The following is a 16,426-nucleotide window of genomic DNA, read 5'->3' as shown; positions in this document are numbered from 1 at the left end:
CTGCTTTCATTAGACTGCAAACTTTGAAAGCAAGGGTCCTCTCGTCTTCACCATTATGTCTTGAAGCTTACAGTAGGCATACTGGAACTTCTAATATTTGTTGAATTGGATGAAGGAATGAATGAGTGGGTTTTACAATGCTACATGATTTCCAGATTTATTTTATAACAGTCTAGGGGATATTAAAACTTTTTTTTGTACTGGGGATTGAACCCCAGGGGTGCTTAACCACTGACACACGTCCCCAGTCCTTTTTATATTTTATTCAGAGATAGGATCTTGCTAAGTTGCTTAGGGCCTTGCTAAATTGCTGAGGTTGGCTTTAAACTCAATGATCCTCCTGCCTCAGCCTCCCAGATTGCTGAGATTACAGATGTGTGCTACCACTTCCAGGGAAACATCGTGTTTTTAAGGAAGCATTGGAGAAATTGTGCAGAGGGGATGGAAATGTGGCCTTTAAAAATCTCTCTGCAGCCTGAGAGGTTCTGGTACTGTAACTGGTGTGAAGTCCAGGAATCAGTAATTCTAATAATGACAGTGTGTGCATTTGCTGATGCACCTGGTTTGAGGGCTGTACTTGGGAAAAAACTGCTCTAATAATGGTAGAAAGACAATAAATAGTGAAGTGAGTTCATTATTTAAGAAATGATAAAACTAGAAATTTATTGAAAGTAATCTCTTTCCTGCCAACTGTGGAGTTACTCAAGAAGGCATCCAGAATACCTGTCAGCAACTCCTGGTACACGCAGAAGGTGTGAGTTCTGAGAAACTTTTTTTTTTTTTTAGGTTCAGGCTGGAGAGCCAACCTATTTTAATCAGTGATACTGCTTTATATTTAAATGAACTCCATTCTGCTTCAGGATTCAGTAACAGCTATCCTTTTAAGTTTCAATCTTAATGTTATCTCAAAGGGAGATTCTAGAAATTTGCTTCAGCTTCCGTTAATCTTAGAATCATATGTGAATTTTTACCTGGTAAAATAGGATTGTAGGAATAGTTAATGCTCTTATAGCCTCACACACATTATACTAATCCTCACAGCAGCCTTATGAGGGAGTATTGTTATCAAGCCAAATAGATGCGGAAACTGAGGCCCAGAGAAATTCAGTGACTTAGACAAAGAGTAAGTGATGATAAAGCAGGAATTTAAATCCAGGTTGATCTCCACTGAGCACTCATGGGTGATAGACATTCTTATACTACTTTGTGGCAGTGGGGGACGGGGCATTTGGGAGCCAATCGTAAATGTATTTACTTTAGATTCTCAATAACTGGTGTAATCATTTTGTTCTTGACATTGTGGTTCTGAAAATAATTTTTTGTTATAACCAAAATAATTTTTAAAGCTTTTCCATAATTTATGTTGAAGATTTTAATCAAAAAAGTTGAATTGTTGGAAACCATAATTTCCAGTGTATCATAACATTGGTATCTAACCTTTCAGTCTTTGTTTCTAGTGGAATGTAATACCATGGACTGATGTCTACCATGATCCTTTTAAACATAGGTAAACTGTTAAAATTTAATTTTGTTCCTTGACAATATTTGTGTTACATTCCCCTCACCAAACTTCATCGTAATATAATAAATGTTGATAGACTTTGTGATTTTTTATTCTGTGCAACATTTGTATATAAATTGTTAAATTTTAATTTGCTATAACCAAAAGGCATGAAATATTTGTTTTTCTGGATTGAGTTTAGATTGTTACTGTTACCTAAACAGCAAGTTCTACTTTGAGTAAAATTTTTTTGGAGGTGTGCTTCTTAAATCTGAAATAGATGACCTTGATTCAAGGAGGCTTCAAATTGTCCTCCGGTTAAGGCTTCCCAAAGGTTTTTTAAGTATTTAAAGGGCATTAAACACAGTGGGCCAAACTATGCAGAATAGGTGAGGGATGCCTCTTCTCTAAAGTGTAAGACGAGAAGACGGGAAAGGAGAACTGGCTTGATATACTGATTGCAGGCGCATACTACAGCATGGTGGCATTATGAGTTACATGGAATTTGATCTTAAAAGTAATTTGTGAACTATCCATGTCCACATCCTCTTCAGAAAGTTTTTGGTTACTCTTGGGGTTACAGATAACTCAGATGGAAGATAGATGCTCAAGAAGCACTCTGCATTATGTTTAAAATGCTTCCAGTTCTTCATTTACTTAGTACTGTTAACCGCAGATAAAATGCGCCCATCAGTAAGAGTATAAAATGAATGTGTATTCTCTTGGTGGAATGCCATGCATTATTTGATGTCCAAAAAGACAGTCTTCCTGGGTGTGGTAGTGCTCACCTATAATCCCAGTGGCTCAGGAGGCATAAGCAGGAGGACCACAGGTTCAAAGCCAGCCTCAGCAACCTATCAAGGCCCTGTCTCAAAACATTTAAAAAGGCTGGGGATGTGGCTTTGGTTAAGCACCCCTGGGTTTGATTCTTACAGTACCAAAAAAAAAGAAACAAAATAATGATAGTCTCCCATTTTAGAACAAAGTAATATTGTGTTGACGTGTGTTTGTTTGAAAAAGCAAATTCACTTTGGTGGGGACTAGAGCCCAAGGAAGAGTTATGCATTAAGGTTTATTTAGTTAAAGATGGGCTCTTACTGGGTTCCCCAGGCTGGTCTCACTCATGGGCTCAAGCGATTTTCCTGCCTCAGCCTCCTGAGTAGCTGAGACTACAGGTGCACACTACTACCCTTGGCTTGATTTTTGTGTGTGTGTGGGGGGGGGGGGGGGGTGGGGGGGCAGGAGGGTGTTGCTAGTGATGGGCCTCATGCAAGGTAGGCAAAAGCACTCTATTACTTACTGAGCTTCCCGAGCCCTTGACTTGCTCTTTAAGTATGTAAGTTCTTTCTGCTTGGCAGTTCTTAATTTTCCAAAAGTATGTGTGAAACAAGAAGAAAAGTCTCTCTGGGAAGAACACTATGACTGACTTAATGGTAAAAGGATGGAAAGTACTGAGTAATGAAAAGCAAGGTGCCACGAGCAGTTCACTCCAATTGTGTCATCTAAAATAGGTTTGTTGTGCTTCTACCATCAAAAGCCTATCTTGATATCTTGTATGTTAATACTCCTGAGATCCTATACTGTTCTTTTAGCCAAGGCCATGGTTAAAGGATAGTGTTCAAAATCTAAGCCTGTTTGTTTTAGGAAGTATGACTATGCCTGGTGCAGTTGGCACAACCCTCAGCATCCTGGTGAGACCCTGTCTCAAAAAGGGCTGGGGGTGCAACTCAGTGGTAAAAAGTCAGGGTTCAGTACCAAGAACCCAAGGGGAATTTGCTGAGATTTCCTTGATGCTAAGGTTATCCAGAGTTCTTTAATCTCATAGAAACATTTTCCTTTTGGACTGTCATTGATGCAGACTCAAACACTGTACTCTTCCTGATTTTTATTCAAACAATAATATATTTAGGAGCTGAAGACAACCATTGTAACCATTTCTTGATTTGAAATAATTAAATACCTATTAAATAAAAGATCACTCAATAGTGAACATTCATTTTTGATTGTAGAACTTGAATATCTCTTGCAGTGGCTTTGGTTATCACAGGATCAGAAAAATACTCGTCCCAGCTCAAACATTACCTTAGGATGATAGAAAGAATTAATTGCACAATTACATGGGTGGTGTGAATCTACATTGTGTACAACCATAGAAACCAAATGATGTACCCCATTTGTGTACAATGAATCAAAATGCAGTCTGTAAAAAATTAAAAAATTAGAAACAAAACCCAAATGTATTGCTGCAAACTACAATGACTTCTAGCATTGTGATTAACGAAAAATGCTCTTCAAGTAAGAGTAAATACTTGCCTTTCTCCATGGCAAGCTGCAAATCTGAGGCACAGGTAGTCGACTGATGTTGGGCTACACATAAATTTACAACTAGACCTTCTAAATGCTACCTTTTAAAATGTGGGATCCTTTCAAAAATTACATTTAATGTAACTGCAAAATATCAGTCATTTGAAACTTAAGCTTCTTTTCCAAATAGTAATTAAAGTTAGCGCCTTTCCTGCTATAATTTTGTATCTCAAATTGTCTTTATTATCATAGGCGCTCTATTTATAAAAAGGTGGTAAATGATTGTGCCACAGTTTCTGTTCACCTCAATGGTGATGAGGATGACGATCATCCACTCCAAGCGCAGTGCCCTCTTCTCATTCAGATGATTCCGCATTAGATCTGTTAGTTCCATGCAGTGCTGAAGTTTTTCATTCATGACCTGTGTCAAGAAAAGTTTTGGTATCACATTCAAATAATTTAAATTTAAGAGAATAAAGGTAGGTGCAGTTGTACACTCATGTGATTTCCAGGCACTGAATGCTAGGCCTAAGGGCAGCAATTTTAAGACCAGCCTCAACAACTTGGGGAGCAACCTGTCTCAAAAAGTGCTGGGGATGTAGTTCTGTGGTACAACTGCTCAGGATTCTATCCCCAGTACTACAAAATAAAACAAAAACCTCACCAATTTGATCAAATGGTTCAAATTTCTACAGGTATTACCTTGAAAAACCACCTTTCAACTCGTTTTCCCCAAAGGCAGGAAGTCACTCTTTCCAGTGAATCGGCCTAGAGGCATTTTTTAATGCAGATTTAAGGAATATTTTGCATGCCAATCTATTTGTAAGACACCCCCACCCCCCCCAATCCACCACCATCCACCACCCAGGGGTGCTCTACCAGTGAGCCTCATCACCTAATTATTTTTATTGGGGGGGAGTCTCACTGAATTGCTCAGGCTGACCTTGGTTTTCCATCCTCCAGCTTCAGCCTCCCTAGTTGCTGGAATCACTGACACGACCCTGGCTATTTCTAGGATTTTGATAGAAGACCTAAAAAAATAAGGTTTCTTAGTTTCTGGTGGCTGCTCTTAGTTCTTTGTTTCTAGTTTGATAGTGGGGATTTAACCCAGGAGCTTTCTTTCTGAGCTATATCCATAGCAGCACCCCCACCCCAACCCTTTCTTCCCAAAGGCATAGACAGGTTTATTTAGGAAAGTAGGTACACATTCGAGGGAAGTGGGGTGGGATGGGGTGGGGACATTTTCAAGAGATGCCTCTGTGGTCAAAGCAAGCAATACACACAAGGGAGAATGCAGACTGTCTCCAGAGACAGTGTGGGGTGTTGATATTCATAAAGGGACAGGGATAGGGGCTGGACAAGAGGTGGAGACGGCGAAGCTACAGAACTTCACTCCAGTTATTCCTTTGCACTATGTCACTTTACAAGGGCTTGATCTTAAACTGCATCTTAATGGCTTGTGGGTGTTTCCTTTAAGAGTTATCTCTACCCCAAATCCCTAACTCCCCCCAATTTGATTCCTTAAGGGTTGATGAGGGGTAAAGATCGATCTCCTAAGGCTACTTCAGGCTGGCAAGGGATGATGACCCTGCCTAGTGAGGGATCAGAAGTCTCATGACTGTTCTAAAGGAATAGACATTTGTCTCAGTTGTTCCCCAGGCCTTTTCAAAAATTTTATTTTGAGATGGGGTCTCACTAAATTGCCAAGATTGGCCTTGAATTTGCAATCCTGTCTCAGACTCCTGATTCCCTGGGATTACAGGCGTGACTACCATCTTTAGGTTGTTAGCAGTTTTAAAAAGGCAAATTTAGTTAGGCCTGGTGGCACACGCTTGTAATCCCAGGAACTTGGGAGGCTCTTCAGTTCAAGGCCAGCCTAGCAATTTAGTAAGGCCTAAGCAATTGGAGACCCTGTCTCAAAGAAGGGCTGCAATGTGGTTGAGTGGTGAAACTGCCCTGGGTTCAGTCCCAATACCAAGAAAAAAGACAAACTTGAAACTTTTTTTAAGCATGGCCTAAAGAGGACAAAAACAATGATTACCTTTTACTAAAACCCAACACTGAACACGTCTCACCCACTCACCACTACCTGGTACTTTTTACTTTGAGCAGCAATGGTTCTGCAGTATGATGGCTTACAAGCTAGTTGTGGGGTTTCACAGCAAATCAAATCTGAATTTAAAACCTGTCTGACTACTGGCAAGTTACATGCCTGCTTAATATATCTGTGCCTTCTTTTGAAAACTGGAAAGTCTAGGAATGAACTTTTCAAAATAGTTTTGCACCAGGCATGGTGGCACATGCCTGTAATCCAGCATCCAAGGAGGCTGATGCAGGAAGATCATGATTTCAAAGCCAGCATCTGCAACCTAGCAAGGCCCTAAACAACTCAGACCCTGTCTCTAAATAAAATACAAAATAGGGCTGGGGATGTGGCTCAGTGGTTAAGTGCCCCTGGGATCAATCCATGGGTATGCTGAAGGTGCAAGTTTGTCCAGTGAGGATGGAGACTAAGCTCAGTGCAAAGATTGACAAAACGCTCTTGGTACATCCTGTTCATTGATTCTACAGTGTTAAACTGCCTTCCTAGTGAATTGCAATGATAACATTCACCCACACTCTAGACTTTATGGTCACCTGTGATTTCTAATCTGAGTATTTGTAACAGGGCGGCCTGCCTTTGCTTTACCACCTACTTTCTTCCCTCCCCTTTCCTATCGACTGCTTCATCTTGGTCTACAAAATGTTTATCCTTAAAAGTTTTTACTTCTGTCTTCAAATTACTGACTTAATTTCAACTTTGACCAAAAAACAGACATGTTCTTCCTCCACTTTCTCACCACTCAACTTATTCTTTAGGATTTGCACATATTACCATAACTCACCTGTAAAAGTTTCCTATTAAATATTAGTTCTGAAGCCCAGTTAACCCAAGCATTTGACTACATGTCATGCTACTGCATGCTTCCTATTCAGCTGTAGAGGTGTGTGTCACATGCAAGCAAAGGAAAGAACAGTAGCCTTCGTTGGGGTGCTTACTGTGAAGTAGGCTTTAAACAGGGAGGTGACAGAAAGGGAGCATTTATTTCAAACAGGAAGCAGCATACAGGGAAACATACCTAGACAGTGCATAACTTGGAAGAAGTGCTTGCAAATGAGGTAAGTACATTGTGAGAGGTAGCGAGTACCACTAGTGTGGGTAGAATAATGCCCCTATCTCAGATACAGCTGTTGCTGGAACCTGTGAACATCACAAAACTAAGATTGCTAATCAGCTGGCTTTAAGACAGGTAGGGCCAGATCATCTGGGTGAGCCTAATGTAATCACAGGGTCTTTAAATGTGGAAATAGAAGAATCCAGAATGACACAATGGGAGGAAGACGTGACTTGCCTTTGCTAGACTGAGAAAGGGGTGTGAGCCACAGAAGGTAGGCAGCCTCCGGAACACATGCCCTGCGAGCACCTTGATTGTAGTCCAGTGACACCAAGTCAGGCTTTTTTTTTTGGTTGGGGATCGAACCCAGGGCCTTGTGCTTACAAGGCAAGCACTCTACCGACTGAGCTATCTCCCCAGCCCCCTAAGTCAGGCTTCTGACCTATAAAACTAAGATGGTAAGCTTGTGTTAAGTGTGTGGTAATTTGTTAGCAGCAATAGAAAATATGCCACACTGTAATGCCTGCACTTTTCTAAATAAAAGTCCTTTTTTCAATCCTGAAATACTTGTTTAAGATTCACTGTACTACGGGAAAGAGAAGACAGAATGGCAAGTAAGACAGACATGTCTGCCTTCTCGACAGAGGGTGCAGAGGGATTGGAAAAGGATCCACTCTAGACTAGTCTTAGACTAGTCCAGGGGAGGCAGGAGGCTGAGCGGCAGAGCGGGTGCATGTGAACTGGGGGGACTTAAAAGGCGGGGGCTGGTATGGTACCTACCTGATTCACTAGCCCAGGGCCTATCAATAAGTACACACCAATGAATGAGTGACACCGGAGGGAAATGAAGTGATGGTCCCACAGACTGGATGTGGAGGGCAAAGCAGAAAGCAGACTCCCAGACGACTTTAAATTTCTGGCTGAATGACTAGATTGGTGAGGCTAGGTGGTTCTGCCAGGAGCCGAAATAGAAAGCAGGAAAGGGTCAACCTTTTCTGAAGAATACAATGAGTTCCACTTTGAAATCTCAATCCTGATCTGTTCTACAAATTCAAGTACTACTGTATGTGATGCCTTTGCCCAAACTGGAAAGCAAATATTCAGAGTCTCTGACCTCATGGAGCTTACGTTCCAGTAGAAATGGCACATGTAATTAGAAGGGAAGCTATGAGATGTAAATGTGGAGGGGTCGTGAGATTTAGGAGGCAACTGAACAATACTGGGTAGACAAGGGATTGGCGTTAGAGGAATATATCTGAAAATTACCAAGAAAAGGTGGAATAAGTCATGAAAAGGAGTGCCTGGGGAACAGGCAGCATGAGAAGCATCTGTGACAGGGACACCAATTTGGTAAGATGGCACATGGCACTGGCTGAAAATTGATTTCTGTCCCCACAGTGCTCTAACTGAACTCTGAATATTTTTTCCAGTGATCTAATTACCAAATGAAATGATCTGACCTCTGCCCTCAAATTTTCTGGTTGCTTTTCAGCCTGTCTTACGCCCCATCACTTCAGATTTCCCCAAGGCTCATCTTGTGGAAAAAATAAAAATAAGGAACAGCTTTCCACTAGTCTTCTTGAAAGACCATATGGCTTGTCGAAGGCCAGAACCAGCCTCATTCTTCTTTTGTCTTAGACTGTGGTGCCAGCAGTATGTTGAGCATTATAGAGTATGTTCCCCAAGGCTGCTGTGTTAAAGGCTGATCCCCAGGGTGAATTTATTGGGAAATGGCAAAATCTTTCAGAGGTGGAGCTAAGTAGGAGGTCTTTAGGTCATGGGGAGTATGCGCAGTTTTTTTTTTTTTTTTTTTTTTTTTTTTTTAAAACCGCTGTGACCAAAAGACCTGACAAGAACAACTGGAGGAAAAGTTTATTTGGTGCTAAGGTTCAGAGGTCTCAGTCCACAGATGGCCACTCCATTGCTCTGGGCCAGAGGTGAGGCAGAACACCATGACAGAAGGGCATGCCAGAGGAAAGCAGCTTGGAACACACCCAAAAGCAGAGAGCTCCACTCTACAAGGACAAAATATTACCCCCTCACCCCCGTATGCCTACAGTTACCATCCAGGTAGTCCCTATTGGTGGATCAGCACTGAGTAGGTTAAGCCTCTCCTAATCCAATCATTTCACCTCTAAGTTTTCTTGCACTGTCTCACACGAGTTGTGGGGGACACCTCATATCTAAACCATAATACTCCTGAAAGGGACTGTGGGACTCTGACTCTTTGTTTCTTAGCTTGTGATGCAAGTAGTTTTGCTCTGCCACACACTCTCATCATGATGTGTTGCTTCACTACAGACCCATAAGAATGGGGCCAACTGATAATGAACTGAAACCTCCCAGACTGTGAGCCAAAACAAACCTGTGTTCTTTGTAAGTTGATTATCTCAGGTATTTTGTTGAAGTGATGGAAAGCTGACAAATACGAGTCACTTCTAAGTCTTTCACACAATTCTACTAGTATTAACTGCTTATGAGAATGCAGAGAAAACATAGTTTGAGAACTTGTAGGAATGCTTTCTAACTCAAGTGGAAGATTTAACACCAGAGAGATGCCTCAGAGTGAGACTGGGTAATGAAGTGAACAACTGACTTGCTAGTGATAAGAACTATAAAACAGGCATCTTAAGGCTAACTTTAACTTATCTGACCACTCTTAGATGTCTACTATGTTGGGCACATTTGAAAGAATGTAAGCAAAGAAATCCTGTCTTCCTATGTTTTGACCAAGTCTTTCCATAAAAGCTTTCATTCATACAGGAGCCTTTTATGAGCTCTGATACCCTTGTGACTCAAAAGACAGAACTTCCCTTAGGAAATGCTTAGCTCTAGAGACACGTGCAATCAGACCACTGTGGTAAGAGTCTGTGAAGTGCTAAGCTTGAGGGGTCTGAGGTCCGTCAGAAACACAAAAGCATGAGGAAACTTCCTAAGGGTGGTTTGGGCTCATTAGGCAAAGTGCAGTTAGGATTGTCCTGGCCCAAGAACACAGAATGAACCAAATCACATCAACTTGAAAAGGTATGAGAGACTTTTTAATGGTGCTACAGTAAACAGATCTTCACTTTTATTCTTCAGAATATTACTTGATTGTCTCTCCCCCCAGCTTTGCAGAGGCATAACTGACATATTTCACTTGTTCGTAGTGCCCAGTGTAATAGTACGCATCTTTCCTGTGTATTCTAAAGTTCCTGAAGTCAGTCACTATAGACAGTTCATATAAGATTTTAAAAAATAACTGCCTCAGGACTGGCTTTTAACAGGAATCTACACGTTCGGGGATTCAGCGAACCCTGCTCCCCTGCACTCTGGGCTGAGCCAACTTTCCAGTGGTGGGATCCAAAGAAGCTTTTCCACTCAGGAATTCTGTTTCTGGGCAGGCCCAAAGGGACCCTTAATGGCACATCCTTCCTCTGGTGTAGCAGTGACAATGCAGTGGCACACTCTCCAGGGTTTTCCTTTCCTTTTTAGTAGGTAATTATTCACTGCACTTTTGTTTTCACTATTGATTCTTTGGCACTACTGGATTTGAGTGAGTTCTTAAAAGACATTCTTCTTACTTCTCGTCCTCTGGATCATACACTCAATGTTTTCCTTGCTCAAACCTTCCCTGTTGGCGTTGGGGCTGGCCTTGAACTTGTGATATTCCTGCTCAGCCTCCTGAGTTCCTGTCATGGGGTTATAGTCGTGCACCATTATACCTGCTATAAAAACTCTTTATAGATTCTTTACTATATTAAACATAAAAGATTGTGGTGTTTGTGAATAAGTACAGTTTTACTTCTCACTATAGGAAATTTTAAAATTTTAGAGATACAGACAGAACCACTCACAAGGGATTGGTGACTTGTCTAGCTGACACTGCTTAGGGCTTTCTCCACAGGGCTAGGGTGCCCAAAACTGGAACAACATTTGATTCTTCTAGCTGTCGACGTATAGCAGAGGTATAACTGTTAATCCTTTCATGGAAGAACTCAATCTCAAACTGGCCTTAAGAGTGGAAGGGTGGCTCATTAGAGAAGGGTGGGCTTGGGCAGCCTTCTTGTTCTCTCTGATGTCTTTTTTATACTTGTACTTGATCTTGATTATGGTAGAGCTGACCGCTAGGTGTCAAGGTGTTCTTCACCTATGCAGGGATCCTCAGTTGTAGACCTGATTTCAGTAATCACATTGTTTAGCAGGGGCACACCTCTGTAGTCTCAGCTACTCAGGAGGCTGAGGCAGGGTTTCTTGAGCACAGTTCAAGGCCAGCCTGCTAACACAGTGAGACTTCATCTCAAAATAAATAAAATCAAAAACAATTTTGAATCTTTTTTTTTCAGTGCTGAGGATCAAATAAGGGGCCTTGAATATACTTAGCAAGTGTTCTATCACTAAGCTATGTCCCCAGTCTTAATAATCCCACTTTGAATAGTTAGGACACACACATAAAAAATGATGCCCAGGTCAAAGATCAGAACAATGCCCGATGTTTTTGGTATCAACTTTCTTTTCACTTTTGCTTTTTGCAGGATACGACTGAACCCTGAGTTAGGCACATGCTCTTCCATTGAGCTATATTCCAGTCCTTTTTATTTTTATGTTAAGATAAGGTCTAAGGTGTATGAGCTGACCTCAAATTTTTGATCCTCCTGCCTCAGTCTCCCCAGTAGCTGTGATTACAGATGTGTATCACCACACAGTTGGTTTTTGTTTTTTTGTTTTTGTTTTGTGGTGCAGGAGAGTGAACCCAGGTCCTCATATGTGCCAGGCAAGTGCTCCACCACTGAGCTTCATCTATAGCCTTGGCATCAACTTTCTTGTTCAAGTCTAGTGGCAATGGCAATTGGCCCACTGATGATTCTCAAATAATGAGATCAGCAATGATTCCAGCATCTTTAGGGTCCTGGAGTTGGAATTGTTAAAGTAACTGGTAGCAGGAAGATAATGTGGGTCAGTATTCACAAAATAGACTTCTAAAAATTTCCCCATCTTTTTCTCAAAACTGTTACAGCAGGCAGACTTCTGAGATGCCACCCGAAGATTTTCTACCTCCTAGTGTTTGCCCCTGTGTCATCCCCTCCCCTGGAGTGTGGGCTAGGCCTGCTGACTTGCTTTTAACAGAACACAGCTAAAGTGCTGGGCTACTCTTCCTGTGATTAGGCTACAAGACATTGTGAGACTTCTTCCTTGCTAGCACCCTCTTGCTACAGTCTCTTGCTGTCTTGCTATTCACTATGATGCAGAAAGCTGTCATGGAGAAGCCTTTATGCTAAGGAACTGAGGTCTCAGTCCAACAGCCTAAAGAGGAACTGAACCTAGGCAACAACCACATGAGTAAACTAGGAAATGAACTCTGTCATTCCTTGCAGTGATTGCAGCCTCATGAGAGATTCTGACATAAAACTACAGGATATTAAGAATTGTTTCAAGACACTTAAGTTTTGGTGGAAACTGCTTGTTACACAGCAATAGCAAACCAATACACCTACTGGCAATACCTTATCTTCATAAACGTAGCATGTCTCTTATATCCTCTAGACCTTCAGCCTGTGTGTGTAGTCCACAACCATGAAAGTTCAAAGCTTTTCATGTATACCAAGAAAACTGATTCTGTGTATCTAAAACTGAGTTGATGCAGTCCACTGAAATTTTATTCCTACAGGGTCTGTGATCAATCTTTCTATGCCAGTAGAAGCAACATAGCATTTCGCTGACACTGGCAACGAGGTCCATTTTGTTGTCTTAGAAGACAACACACAGGAATACCAAGATGGGTGACAACTGTAGATTCCTTTGATGCGGTTAAGGAAGGGACAGTGTCTGACTTGGAGGAAAAAATGTAGATGCATGTTGCCATAGCATTCTATGAGCCATGGCAGGGTTTTGAAATTTTTTCCCCTGCTGTACTGGGGATTGAACCTAGAGGCACTCTACCATGGACTGTATCCCAGCCTTCTTTTGTTTTTTGTTTTTTAAATTTTGACACAAGGTCCTATTGAGTTGTTAAGGCTGGCTTTTTTTTTTTTTTTTTTTAATAGTTGTACATGGATAGAACAACTTTATTTTATTTGTTTACTTTTATGTGGTGCTGAGGATCAAACTCAGTGTCTCACAAGTGCTAGCCAAATGCTCTGCTACTGAGCTACAACCCCAGCCCTAAGGCTGGCTTTGAATTTGTCATTCTCCTGCCCTTGTTTCCCAAGTAGCTGGGATGACAAGATTATGTTACTATGTCTGGCTAAGTCATTTCTTTCTTTTCTTTTTTGGTACTAGGGACTGAATCCAGGGGTATTTAACTACTGAACTACATCTCCAGCCCCGCTCCTCTTTTTTAAAACTATTTTCAGATAGGGTCTCATTAAGTTGTTAAGGCTGCCCTTGAACTTGTGATACTCCTACCTCAGCCTCCCAAGGCACTGATTGATTACAGGTGTGAACAACCATGACTGACAAGTCATTTCTTTTTGATGAGATACTAGGGTGAATGTGGGGAGTGACTGGAAATAAGATTGAAAAAGGAAGAGAGTAGTAAGGTCCCTGTATATCAAGCAAAACCACAAAATATAAACACTTGAGGCAATGAGGGAAACTGGAGGTATTGAAATTATTGGAGGGAATGAAAAAAGACAATAGACACTCTCAGTATAGAAACAGAAGATATAAAGAAGAAACAATGGAAATTTCAGAACTGAGCAGTGAAATAAGTTCAATGAAATAAAAAATTCATTCTCAGTAGCAAAATAATATGACAGAAGAAAGAATGAGTGAATCTGCAGATGAAACAAGAGAACTGGTCCAATCTGAATGACAGAAAACATGCTGGGGAAAAAATGGACAGAGCCTCAAAAGACTTGGAATATGACAGAAGATCAAACGTGCAGGCTGCAGAATGACAGCAGATTTCCTACAGAAACCAGGAGGTCAGGAGGAGGTGGCACAGCGTTTTTCAGGTGCAAGAAAAGACCTGTCAACCCCAAATCCTGTAACTTGTGAAAAGATCCTTCAGGAATGGAGGGAAAATTAAGATATTCTCACAGGATGAAAAACTAAGCAAATGTGTATCAGCAGACTTACCTTAAAAAAAGAGCTAAAGAAAATTCTTGAAAAGGAGGAAACAATAAATGAAGAAATCATGGAACGTAAGAAGGCAGGGAAGAACAGAAAGATAAGAATATGGGTCAATACCACAAACTTCTGAGTTTTCTAAAATTAGGTTTGATGTTGAAGCAAAAATTGTAACTATCTGATAAAGTGCTTAATATCTAAAGAAAAAAAGGAAAAAGAACAGTTAAGAAAGTTACAAATAGGGGAAAGTAAGGGATGTAATGGGAAGTAAAGTTTCTATGCTTCATTTAGTCTGGTCAAATGTGGAAGCTAGAAGACTGTAATGACTGTATAATGACTACAACGACCACTAAATATCTTTGGAAGGAGATATGCTCAAAACAACATTGATAAAACAATTTTTAAAAAAGTCTCAGTGACCCTCAGGAAAGCAGAATTGATCTACACAACAATGCGGAAGGCTCCAAGGACATTGTGGCCAGTGGAAAAAGCTGATTTTAAAAGCTACACAGTGGGGCAGGAGGGGGCGGGGAAGGAAAGATAGTGGACGGAGACAGACATATTACCCTGTGTACGTGGCTGATTACACGAATGGTGTGGATCTACATTGAGTACAACCACAGAAATGAGAAGCTGTACCCCATTTGTGTACAATGAATCAAAATGCAGTCTGTAAAAAAAAAAATAAATAAATAAAAAGTTACCCGCTGTGACTCGACTCACATACCATTTGCAAAATGATAAAATGATGGAGATGGAGAGCATATTACTACTGCCAGGGTTTCAAGCTGGTGAAGTGGGGGTGCACTGTGTGGGATGAAGGGGTAGCATGCAGTATCTCGATCCTGTGGCTACATGAGTCCACATGTGCTGCACTGTCACAGAATCCTGCCCTGTAGCACCGCTATCGCTTTCCTGTTTGCTCTTTCCCCATGCAGTACACCGCCATTACTACCGCCATCACCATGGTCCAGATAAGGATGCTTCTCTCCATTTTGCTTCCACTCTTCTAAGTGCCCAGGAGATAGTTCTCTCTTGATAGCTTGTTCTTCTCTAATCTCAGCATTTCTTAAATTTTGTTCATTTCTTTCCCCTGACTTTCCTTTGTTTGGCCACCTTTCTGCCCATCACCTGCAGGCAAATATTAGTCAACCTGTGTCCTCCCCACCGATTGCCAGTCACTTGATTTATCATACAGGACTTTTTCTTCAGTTTATTTCTATTTTCAGTGTCACCATAATAGTTCAGGACTCCAAGAACTTCTGTTTTAAGCAAGACAAGAACTTCCAAATGCGTTGTTAGGCCTTCAGACTCCTACAAATCTAGTCTTTGAAGTAAATATCAGAAGATCTGACACAAAAAGTTGAAATGTGACTGTAGAGGATAAACAAGGGACCATTTGAAGAGATCTGAGCAGAAGCTGAACACACTATTTCCCTGAAAGCAGTTAACACATTCACTTAAGTGTCTGTCATACAAATTATAGGCGACGTTTTTTTCTCTTAATAAAAGTGCAAAGTGCATACCTTAACTCTTCGAGTAATACTTAGAAACTGACAAGTTTTATCATAAAGTTCTTCCAGGTTTTCTCTGTCCCAGTAGAAATCAGGAGTGATCAAGAAGTCTGAACTCAAGTTTATACGATGCCTTAAAAAAGGGAAAATTATAATCTTTTTATCTTGAACTAAAAATCAGTGTTTCTATTACATTTCATAGTTACACTATGCTATATGAGAACATTTTAAAATACTGACATTTGCAAAATACTTGTGAGTAATGTAAATTTAAATGACAAAAGAATTTCAAAATCTCAACCATATTAATCCAGTCTTAAATTAACATTTTGTTTTCAATTTCTGAAGTTGTTTCTTTTTTCATTACATAAAGCTTATAATACACACACTCATATTTTGGGGAGATAGGTAATACAAAGCTCGGAATTTTAAAAAAATATACAGATGCAAGCCAAAAAAAGCTGGGGGAGGGTGCTGGGGATGTTGCTCAGTGATTCAATTCCCAGTAACGCGCGCGCGCACGCACACACACACACTCGCACTGTAAAGATAAAATTGATAAATACTGCTCTTAATTCTCTCTGTGTATTTTACTAGGGAATGAACCCTGGGCCTCATCTTACCACTCAACCACAACCCCCTCCCTTTTCTAACTTTTTATTTCCAGGTGAGGTCTGGCTAAGTTGCCCAGGTCTTGAATTTGCAATCCTCCTGTCTCAGATTGGCCAGTGGCTGGGGTTACAGCTGTGGCCACCATGCTGTCCTTATCTCCAGCTTTCCTTTTCTCCACTTCCTATGGTGGCCACCACTACGTTTCCTCTGTATCCGTCCAGTGATTGTGCAAACACTGGACAAGCAAACATACACATTCATTCTCTCCCTCTCAATTTCTACCTTTTATA

General features: G+C 40.9%; 1 protein-coding gene across 4 annotated transcripts in view; it reads right to left on the bottom strand.

Moving 5' to 3' along the window:
* Positions 1-1,679: 1,679 nt before the first annotated feature.
* The window catches only part of RMND1 (required for meiotic nuclear division 1 homolog), a 42,354-nt gene continuing 27,607 nt past the window's right edge, over positions 1,680-16,426 (bottom strand). For 3 of the 4 annotated variants that reach the window (XM_079146641.1, XM_079146643.1, XM_079146642.1), the window contains exons 10-12: positions 15,537-15,657; positions 4,110-4,226; positions 1,680-3,583 (exon numbers count right to left, since the gene is read on the bottom strand). In XM_079146641.1, coding sequence (XP_079002767.1) covers positions 3,551-3,583; positions 4,110-4,226; positions 15,537-15,657 — 271 coding nt within the window. In that variant the 3' untranslated portion in view covers positions 1,680-3,550. Of the gene's footprint in view, positions 3,584-4,109; positions 4,227-15,534; positions 15,658-16,426 lie in introns of those variants that run through there. The other variant, XR_013764956.1, reaches the window with a different exon arrangement.

Source organism: Sciurus vulgaris (genome assembly GCF_902686455.1).
Source record: "Sciurus vulgaris genome assembly, chromosome: 7".
Classification (NCBI taxonomy): domain Eukaryota; kingdom Metazoa; phylum Chordata; class Mammalia; order Rodentia; family Sciuridae; genus Sciurus; species Sciurus vulgaris.
This window is presented reverse-complemented; position numbering and strand designations above follow the sequence as displayed.